At 35.1% G+C, this 11078-nt stretch overlaps 1 protein-coding gene across 2 annotated transcripts; it reads right to left on the bottom strand.

Moving 5' to 3' along the window:
* Positions 1–7884: 7884 nt before the first annotated feature.
* Positions 7885–11016, bottom strand: LOC146938868 (uncharacterized). 2 transcript variants are annotated; one of them, XM_085752749.1, is made up of 4 exons: positions 10925–11013; positions 9695–9782; positions 9069–9395; positions 7885–8974 (listed from the first exon to the last, which is right to left on the bottom strand). In XM_085752749.1, exons 3-4 carry the CDS (start codon positions 9393–9395, stop codon positions 8225–8227), a joined length of 1077 nt encoding a protein of 358 aa, XP_085608875.1. In that variant the 5' UTR covers positions 9695–9782; positions 10925–11013; the 3' UTR covers positions 7885–8224. The 2 variants fall into 2 exon arrangements, with proteins under 2 accessions (XP_085608875.1, XP_085608877.1); XM_085752751.1 differs by lacking the exon at positions 9695–9782 and having other exon boundaries at positions 10925–11016.
* Positions 11017–11078: the final 62 nt, after the last annotated feature.

The raw sequence follows: 11078 nt of genomic DNA, 5'->3' as shown, positions 1-11078 counted from the left end.
TTCCAACACTGGTTTTCTTACTATCACTATAATCATGTGAGACATTTTTATAGCTAGTATCACTAGAACCAGAACCATTAGGAGGAGGAGTAGTCATGTTTTTCTCAGATCTTTGACTGTTGCACGGTTAAGTGTTACACAACAGACCAAGGCTCTAGATACCAATTGAAGGTGAGAAAAACACAAGAAGGGGGGTTGAATTGTGTTTTTAAAAAATTCTTCGTTTCTCCTAAACAACTGACTACACTGATCAGAAGCTAAGTAAGACAGCTTCTGAAGTGATGATCAGAATCTAAATGCAGCGGAATAAAACAGAGAGAGTAAAGAAGAACGACACAAAGCAATTATACTGGTTCCTTCCACAAACCGGAAGTAGTCCAGTCCCCCTTGCACTTCCAAGGAGATTTCACTAAGAGTAATATCTGATTACAAATGCTCAAGCACACAAGCAAGAGACTTCCAATGCTCAAGCACACAAGCAAGAGACTTCCTTTGCTCAAGAACACAATCAAGAGACTTCCTGCTCAAGCACAATTGCAAGAGACTTCCTAACTAAACAAAATTACACAGAAAATTGTTTAAGTTTGAACACTTGATATACAATCAGAGGTGCTCACAATACAAATCAGATACAGACTCAATGGACTTAAGAATTTCTAAGATATGACTTTAAGACACAGAAATTCTAAGTGAATGCAGAACAATTTCAGCAGAGGTTTGGTACTTGTGAGAATCTTGTGAGTCTTTCGTTCAGCGTTCTTGCATTACCAAAACTCTAAGTCTTCACTCCTTTATATAGAGGTGTGAAAGAGACGTTGTGAAATTGCCAGCACACCAAAGAGTCGTTGTTGAAGCTTGATCTTTCACCAATGATATATTGCCTGATTTGGTTGTTGTCCTATGAAGAACAAATTTGAAATCCATTCCTTATCCAAAGGAACATCTATGCAGGCGAAGTCGTATTCTGGAGCTGTTTTCTTGTCCTGTAGCGTGGACACAAAACAGAGTAGTGGAGAACGTGGTTGTACAATTCGTACAAAGTACAATGTCAACGCTTTCGTCCAAACTGCAAGCACAGGCCTTCAAACACCTTTGAAATGACCGTTGCAAAATTTCACTAATCCTTTGTTTGTGTTTTCGAATCCAATAGACAGCTTTTGCATTGATAATTCTTCAATTCTTGATTCTTTTGCAAATCCAGTTGAGATTCAGCTTCTGGTGAAATGGCTTCTGAAGAGGCAGCTTCTGATGATGCAGCTTCTGATGATATGACTTCTGCAGCTTCTGATGATGCAGCTTTTGATGATATGACTTCTGCAGCTTCTGATGATGCAGCTTCTGATGATATGACTTCAGGACCACTATTCTTACTTCAGAAGCGTCTTAACGTCAGGAGCACTATTCTTACTTCAGAAGCGACTTAACTTCAGGAGCGCTTTTTCTTCTTCAGTAACAAGTTGCCTTCAGGAGCGTCCAAGCTTCAAATTTTTGTTGTTTCCTTTGCTTCTTTATTTGCTCATTCAGAACCAATGATGATGTAACTTTGTAATTATGGTCCTGTACACTTGAACAAATATTAGCTAGTCCAATTTACAATTTTTAATACCTTGTTATCATCAAAACTCTTTAAGGTTCATTGTTAAACACATTTTGTTCCAACATCTTAAGCATAGCTTTTTATTCATAATTTATCAATATCTTCTACTCGTATCAAAAGAAGAAAATTATATAATCTATGCACACAAGAATTTTTTTTTCTAATCCTTCTACTTTCCCTTGTTTCAAAAATTTCAATACCTTATACACATTTAAAAATGGCAAAAGTTATGGTGCATAAGCCATTTGCTTATGCACCATGCATAAGGACTTCACAACCATTAGATTTTTGGATACTTGTAATAATCCTAGCCTTCTAAGCTCACACCCCACAATTAAACTTCATTTGCTTCTCTCACCATTTCTCTCACTAAAACACAGCGTCGGCCACTTCTTCTTCTCCGGCGAGCAAAACGATTCCGGCACGGTGGCCGGTGGTGCACCACCGTGCCGGAGTTTCAAAACAACTCTGAATCCAAAAAAAAAAAAAACATATTTAGATATCCTTTTTCATGTAGATTACAGATCCGGCCTTAGTTTTTCAAAACAAAGCTTCACAAGTTCTAGATCTAACAAACAAAGAGACGAAAAAGAAACTACGATCTGGCCTCAACTTCTTCTTCTTCTTCTTCTTCTTGCTTGAACGATCCAGTTCTGTGTTGTTTGTTGTTGAAAACCTTGTTCCTCTTGATTTCGGTTTGATTTCCGTTGAGAATTGCTGAAAAATGAATTTACTATTCAATTTTGGTTTGATTTCACCACTGGAATTTACTATTTCGGTTCTGTGTTGTTTGATTTCGGTTTGATTTTGGTGGTTTTGGAGTACAACTCGCATAAACCATTTCCACAGCAAAATGGTTTTGGCATTCCGGTACAGTGATGATGACGGTGATGATGATGAACGACGGTGTTGATGATGAGATTGAAGATTCTGGAAACCATTTCCACAGCAAAATGGTTTTGGAGTACAACTCCCAGAAATCATTTCCACAGCAAAATGGTTTTGGCATTCCGGTACGGTGATGATGACAGTGATGATGATGAATGACGGTGTTGATGATGAGATTGAAGATTCCATTAGTGATGATGATGAACGACGGTGATGATTCAGTTTGTTTCCGCGTTTGGTTCGTTTTGTTTTGTTTTGGTTGGTTCCTTTTGGGGTGTAGGAAGCAATTATGTTGGGATTTATGCACGGAGCATAAGGATTTCCTTATGCACCATAACCACTCCCACATTTAAGTAGTTTAGGTTAAGAGAATGAATTTTTCTACTCTTATAATTTTATTTTATTTTTGATAGATCCTTCTCCAACATGCATGTAACATAAAGTTAAACATGAATTATATGATCTTATAAATTCATCAACAATTCTACTCAAAAGTTTTCTAATTTGTTATGTAGAAAAATTCTATTGCTTAGCTTTGATCTTACATGCAAACACACTCTAAAGATTACTAGATATTTATGGGTAGACAACAACACATCCATAATCATATCCATTATTCTATTTTAATCTTAAACATCACTATATAGGCTAGAATAATTAAATTAGTCGTAACAATCTTAAACTTTCAGAAATGAAACAACTTGCAAATATTGATATATTTAGGCATAGAAATACCAATAGAAAATTATGAAGCATCAACGTAATTTTCTTAACGGATAAAACATCAATTTCGTGACTCTATTCCATATATATGCCACAAAAGTTGTAATGTAAATTTTTAAACCATCACACTACTTTTCATAGTTTATATATCTCAAATATTGGAATCACTTTCATCATTTCAAGCTTTCATATGAAGATATTAATATATAATTTATAACATCATTGTAGAATTTTCATATAAAATTTTCCCCAATAGAAAATATTAGTTTCTCGCAACTATGGACATAGAAAATATCACACCTTTGGATTTAACATTTATATGCATAAACATCTTTAAGTTTAAGGCTTACTTGAACTTGAAACTCGTCTTTTTACCTCAAATCATGTGACGATCATTTGAACTCTCATCCGCAACGTTCTTTACCATCCACTTGATGAAGGTATCAAGTGATCCTTTCCATTCAATTTGAACCAACATGATACATAGAAAAATCACAAAAGTTAATATTTCCAAATATAATTAAATAAATAAAAATTTTGCTTTCAGACTGTTGAAAATATTAAGAGTAAACTAGAATTGAGAGAGTTAGGAAAGATATAAGAGAGTTGTTGTGCCGTGGCCAAAATCACTGCCTTGAAAGCAAATTTCCGGTGGACCTCCGGTGCAACTCATATCCGGTTTTGCTCCCCAAGGTTAACACAACTACGTGTTTGAACTCGTGCACTCGAGGCCATACACGATGGAGCTTCACAAACAATGCCCAAAAATCATTCTAGAAGAATAACAAAGAGAATTTTTGAGAGAAAGAATAACAAAGAGAATGAGTAGTGTATTTTCTGATTTTCCTTTTTCATCCATTAGAAAAACATTGGAGACTATTTCTATATCATTCATATGGTCAATCAACTTTTATTGTAACTTATTATTTCTATATGATATAAGTTATTTTCCCTTTGTACAAAAAAAAAATTATTTTCCCTAAAAAAAATGTGGCCAACGTTACAAAAGTTTAATGAAATCAATTGGATTAAAACTCAATTGATTGTTCCAGTAGGATTAACAATTGAACACACTTGAATGCTTGATGACATTATTCCAACAATTACCACTTCCAACTTGCTCCATTCCTTCCATCATACATTGGGGAAATACTTCCATGACATAGTTTTGGTGTCATTGATGCCATTGGGGAAATCATGGCCATTGATGTGTGTGGATGTGTGTGTGTGTGGTGGAGATGCAAGCTATGGCACCAATGACACCAAAGTTATGACACCAAAGTGCTACTCCATACATTGTCATAGTACCACTAGCACCTAGGGTGTACACATTATCCGCATTTTGAGTCGGGTTTTGCCAAATCTATTATCCAACCTATTCAACTTTCAACGGGTTGGATTCATCATTTAATCCATATTTTTACTATCAAATCCAAACCGAACCAACCTAGTTATGAACGAATTTGATTGAGTTGGGTTCACGTGTATACGTTTAAAATAAAAAATATAATTTTCTTTTTTAAATTCTAAAAATATTATGATATGGAATGAGAATTTATTATAAATAAAAGATAAATGTTAATAAATGTCTCTGAAACACTCTTTAAACATCTAAACGTTAACTTTTAAAAAAAATATGTGTAATCAATATATTAGAAATCAAAATATTTAATTTTTTATAAAAAGAGATAAATTAGTAGTATTAGGCTCTGTTTGGTAAAAATAGCTTTTAGCTGATAAGCTAGCTGATAGCTTTTAGCTGATAAGCTAGCTGATAGCTTTTAGCTGATAAGCTAGCTGATAGCTTTTAGCTGATAAGCTAGTTGAAAGTGTTTGGTAAAATTAGCGGTTCAATGACTGATAAATGTAAAATGACATAAAAGGACATATTTTTATAATAAAAAGGACTGTTTTTTTATTATTCTAATTTCTAGGCCATAAAAATTTACGCTACTATTAAACCAATTATTTTTTATTTTTTACTCTACTAAATTTACTTTACTATTAAGCCATAAAATTTTGTTAAAAAATTTACGATATCATTGGAATTTTTAGTTTTTTTTTGTCTTGAATCGGAAAATATTATTAAGCAAGGTTAGTACAAGATGCACTTAACCTGCGAAGGAGGAAAAAGAGTACACAAAGAGGGTCTAATAACATAAGACACCTCTAACACAGAAAAAACAAGCTGCCAGCCACAAAACAGAATTGTCAAGCCACCTAAAACACTCCAAACTACACCAAGCTCAATAATAGAGAACCAAACTCGACAGAAAATCTAGATGGAGCCTGCAGCCAAAATTAATCCAAAATGTTGATTTAACAAGCTTAACAACAATCATGTTTTTTTAGCAAGCTTAACAACAATTATGTTAATACAAAGTTTTTTTTTTTTAATAGCAAATTTATTCTCGTCGAGTAAATGCAAGAAGCATTATAAGCTCGCGGAAAAAAGGACAAAGTTACACAGCCGCAAATAAACGGGACACCTAGACCCCAAAACAAACCCCCTACTACAAAAGCGATTGTGAGGCCTTCATATACATGCCAAACACACATGAATACCACTGCCTCACAACCAACGCCACTAAAACACTGCCTAGCCTCCAAAATACAACACAGCAGCTACCAACCAACAATGTAGCGCCCCATGACACACCAGCTGCTACCTAGGAACACACCAAACTGCAGAAGGAAAAGCCGCACATCTCCCATTGAAACAGAAGCCACCAAAACCTGTTACATAGGACTTAAAAAACCCATGTGCACCTCCACCAATACCTGACAGCCACGGCTCCACTAAACAACCAACCTGCACATAGTCACCGCCGAATAGGGGATCTATTGAGACACCATTGAGGGTTCCAACACCACTCAAAAAATAAGCAAACGGGAATATTCATTCTATACAAAGTAATAATCAAAATAAGTCTATCGCCTAATATTCCATAATAAAGCAGCAACATTGTTACGCATTTCCTTTGTCTTGTTCGATCTCCCTGATCTTCCCTCTTGTCTTTCACTACCTTGATAACCATCAACAATATCCGGAAGTTCATCATTAGGTATGTAATTTGGATGTCGCTCAAGAATAGTAAACATTGCATCATCTTGTGAGTTGATTCGAATATAGTTATGCAACGCAAATGCAGCTATAATAACATCAATTTGGGTCTTAACGCTAAATTGCGGCATTTTGTTTAGTATCTTCCATCTTTTCTTCAGCACTCCAAATGATCTTTCTATACAACTTCTAAGAGATGAATGTGCCCGGTTAAAGGCTTCTTGAGCATTAGTTGGGGGTTCGTGTTCGAACTGAGACTGATGATACCTTATCCTAGGATAAGGCACCATATATCCTTCTTTATCAGGATATCCTTTGTCAACCAAATAATATCTACCTGTTTAAGAGAAAAAACAAAATTATAAAACAAACTTCCTCGGTAAAAACTTGTAGAAATATATATAAATAATAATACCATCTGGTGGCTTTGGAAAGTTTAACGCCGGTGTGTTAATTGCATGAAGAAAAACACGTGTGTCATGCGCTGATCCCTCCCATCCAACTGATATAAATGTGAAACACATATCAAAATCACAACATGCCATGACATTGAAGGTGGGGATTCCTTTTCTACCTCTATAACGCATTTGATCCGCCTCAGGAATACATGCAGCTATATGGGTACCATCAATACATCCAATACAGTCCTATTAAAAAAGGTTAGTTAGACAACGGTGTGACCATCATGATAAATGTATAAGATTATATTTACATATCTATATATTTTACCTTGAAATAAGGCATGTACCGCTCATCATTAGAAATATGCGGCGGTATAAATTGAAAGGTTGGATCCTTTGGTCTTATGATATCACGTGCTAGACCCCTGTAGCCCCTACTTCTACCACTAATTGCTTCTAAAACTTCATGAAATGCTCTGCTAATAGTCTCTCCAGAATGTTGAAAGCGCTCTCTAACATCCCTATTAGAAGCACCCATAGCAAGTGTATACACAAATATGCCCACCTTCTCTTCAGCTGTCATTCTCTTACTTGGTTGCAGTCCATATTTTGATTGCAAATCTTCACACAACTGTTTAAATAAAGTTGGGTCCATTCTAAAGGCATTCATACATCGAACAGGGTGGCCATTCAATATCTCATTCATCCAATCTTGCCCCCTTTGAAGTGAAGTCATACATGGTTCTTTATAGATATATTTATAGTAATATGTACCAATTGCACTTATTGCACTTGATCTTATATTCCAATAAAGTGCATACTTTCTTCTCTTATTTTCTCTTTCATTATCCATAATAACATGAGCATCAACTTTAATCTGCAAAATGAGAAGTTTCAAGTATGAACTTCACCTTCAGTGTGACGTTGAGCACATATCAAAACAATCATTGAAATTATGGCATATAAATAATTTCATAAGCCTGCCTAGTTTACAGTCATATTTAGTCAAACGGTTATGAAAAAAATGTTATGACACTCTCGGATTCCTTATTGGTGTTGAAATATAAGTCCAAAAAAATTTAAAGTACACATGGCAAGATATGGCAAACCAGAAACTAATGTCGAATCAAAATCAGAGGCATAAGCCATTCAAACTAATGTTAACATTCACAAGTCAGAAACTAATTACAAATCAAAATCAGAGGCACAAGTCATTCAAACTAATGTTAACATTCACAAGTCAGAAACTAATTACAAATCAAAATAAGAGGCATAAGCCATTCAAGCTAATGTTATGACTTATGACAAATCTGGAACTAATTACAAATCAAAATAAGAGGCATAAGCCATTCAAGCTAATGTTATGACTTATGACATAGCTGGAACTAATTACAAATCAAAATCAGAGGCATAAGCCATTCAAGCTAATGTTATGACTTATGACATAGCTGAAACTAATTACAAATCAAAATCAGAGGCATAAGCCATTCAAGCATATGTTAATGACAAATCAAAATCAATGGCTTAAGCACTGCTAACTAATGTCAATATTCATTTTTTTTGGGAATGTAAATATGTTATCCAAGATTTCCTAGAATCATCATCATCCCCCATGTTTAGAAAAATCTCCCGCCTTGTTTCATTCTCAATCAAACAAGTCGCAAAGCACCACAATTCACTACCCTTTTCCAAAACACCTTTCGTAACCATCCGATTTATAACAGTCATTGCTGTAGCAATGGTAGAACTACCATTAACTTGTTTACTTGTGAAACCACCAGATTGCATTATTTCCAATGCCTTATTCGATTGAGATATCAAAGTTTCTATTTGACCACCTAGCTTTGCTGCCCCTCCTGAGCGTTTTCTTTTACGATTCCCCTTAATAGCTTTGCTGCCTCCACCTTGACCAGTCACTTGTGCACCTTCAGTATATTCACCAGGTATTTGTGTACCTCCAAGACCTTGGGTAGGCACATGGGTACCACCCACCTCATTCATAAAATCAGGCAAAAAATCATTTTCTTCGTGATATAGATTTTCCACTTCAGAAGCATGTCGTCTGTATTCTTCATAAACATGTTCTCCATCAATCTCATAATGATGATTGTCTTCCCCACCACTTTCTTTATCCTCCCCCTCAACATTAACATGTTCCACAGGTTGAACCAATTCAGGATCCATAGAGGGTGCAACAAACTCTTCCCCAGTTGCATAATTGTCATCAAACAGTTGTCTCCAGTATTCCTCAATCGAAGGATCTACCGACTTATTACGATATTTTTTAGCATCAGGTTTCTCCTACAGACAAAGATAAGTTGATTATTAACCTTCAGATCTTATATAAATTATTTTCAATGTAAATTAACTAAAACTATTTATCAAACAAACTAACCTTAATTTTTCTATCCCACCACTCATCTGAACAACTAAGCTTTCCTGTAACAGGATCCCATCCTAATCCAGTTTCACCATACTTCAGAAACTTCCAAAGTCGCCAATCTTTCTTCATTTTATCAAACTTATTCTTTAAAGTTTTTGAGGGAACTTTTCGGTTGATGGCCTCTTCAAAATCTTGGTGAATCTCCTTCCATTTAAATGATGATCCACGTCCATTTATTCTAATGAACTTTATACAAAGCTCACAAAATTTCTTTTCATACTCAGGATCATCTGACCATTTAAAACTGAGTCCTTCCATTTTATCGTTACTTGAGGCCATCTTATAAATTTGACAATATACAATAATGAGGATTATCACTTTTGAATTTTAGAAATAAAGAAGGACACATGGTGAAGACAATCACAATCAATAATAAGTCATGGATGGAACAATTATATGTCTTACACTTCTATTTGATCCTAAGTTCCTAATTTTCCATAGATATGCATGCACATTCAAGGTAACTGTGTTAATAAACTTCAGGATCGCTAATTAAAAAAATAGCACGACTGCAACAACAAGTCATGCACTCAATTTAACTGATCCTAGAGTTAATGTGAATATATTATCATGAATACCTGAGTAAAATGGCTTCATCCACAAAGGAACAAAATTGGAAGCAAGTACATTTTGATTCTGGTGCAGGGTATCCCAAACTTGAACCGTCTGGAAGTATGAAAAAGACAGTTAGTAGAAGGCTAAGACAGCTCCCTTATATCAGAGATAGATTTAACATAGTATATAGAGCTTCCCTCCAAAAAATAGTATATAGAGCTCATAAATGAAATCAACCATGTAAAAATTTTCATTAATCAAAAGTGTCAAATTGCAATCATTTGAATACACACAACGGTTTTAAATTCGAAATAAATCTAATGAAGAACATTTGAATACCTAAGAATCCACATCCACCAATAAAATCCAAACACAATCAAATCATATTAGAGACTATATTTATCTTATTGATTAGTTAGTCATATTTAATTATAGTTTAGAGAGAGAGAGTTAGTATACAGTTATTGATTCTGTTATAACCATGTTTGGTTAAACTCATTTTTTTGAATAGCAAATATTAGTCTCGACGAGGAAATGCAAGAAGCATTAAAACTCGCGGTAAAGAGAGTGAAACCTACAATACAAGGTGCCGCATATATACGGGACACCTAAAACCCCAAATAAAACAAACAATTTGATAACAAATCAAGAGGACAGCAACAGAAAGCATATCCATGCCTCACCACCTAAATACCAAAACAGAACCCCCAGCAAGAGAACAACAATAGAACTAAAAACAGGAAACTAATGCCGCCAAAACCACTTCCTTGTGATAGCCGAAACTCAGCAGAAAAATGCAGCAAAAAAAGCCAGCCAATATGTCAGCCAAGAAATAATCAGTTGCACTCAGAAGAGTCCTCTCAATCGAAACTCAGCAAATAAAAACATACCCCCTGTTACAGCGACTAAGTCATAAGGCTCCTACAGAGAAGTTCGCCGAAAGTAAGCTCATTTTCTATCATTCACAAATTTTATCAATCGTTTAATGGTATCAGAGCAGAGAAAATCTGTTCTGCATGCCCAATCGCTCTCACACTACATTTTCCCTCTTTCTAGAACCCTAATTTCTTGAGCTTCAACAATGGCGGATGAATCTGCCACAACGCAACATCAACAAATTGGAGTTTTTCTATGATTCAAACAACCCTTTTTCACAACGATTTCCATAAAAAAAATCATAAACTACTAAAATCCAACAAACGATTGAAGTATAATTAAAAAGAAAAATATAACAGTTCAAGAGAAATGAAAACCTGGGTGTGGAAACGAATCAGTGGAACGGCGGACGAGTACGCGCAGGAATCACAGAGAAAGATGAACGGCGTTTGAGGGTTGTGAAGGTGAATAGCTCATATTTTTTTTTTGATAGTTCTGTTCTGTAGAATGGAGAATGGAGTTTGCATCGTT

This window comes from Medicago sativa, chromosome 3 (genome assembly GCF_051527215.1).
Source record: "Medicago sativa cultivar Bolivia chromosome 3, Bolivia_mono, whole genome shotgun sequence".
NCBI classification, from domain to species: Eukaryota; Viridiplantae; Streptophyta; class Magnoliopsida; order Fabales; family Fabaceae; genus Medicago; species Medicago sativa.
The sequence above is the reverse complement of the archived record's forward strand: the minus strand, read 5'-3'. Positions and strand labels throughout refer to the sequence as shown.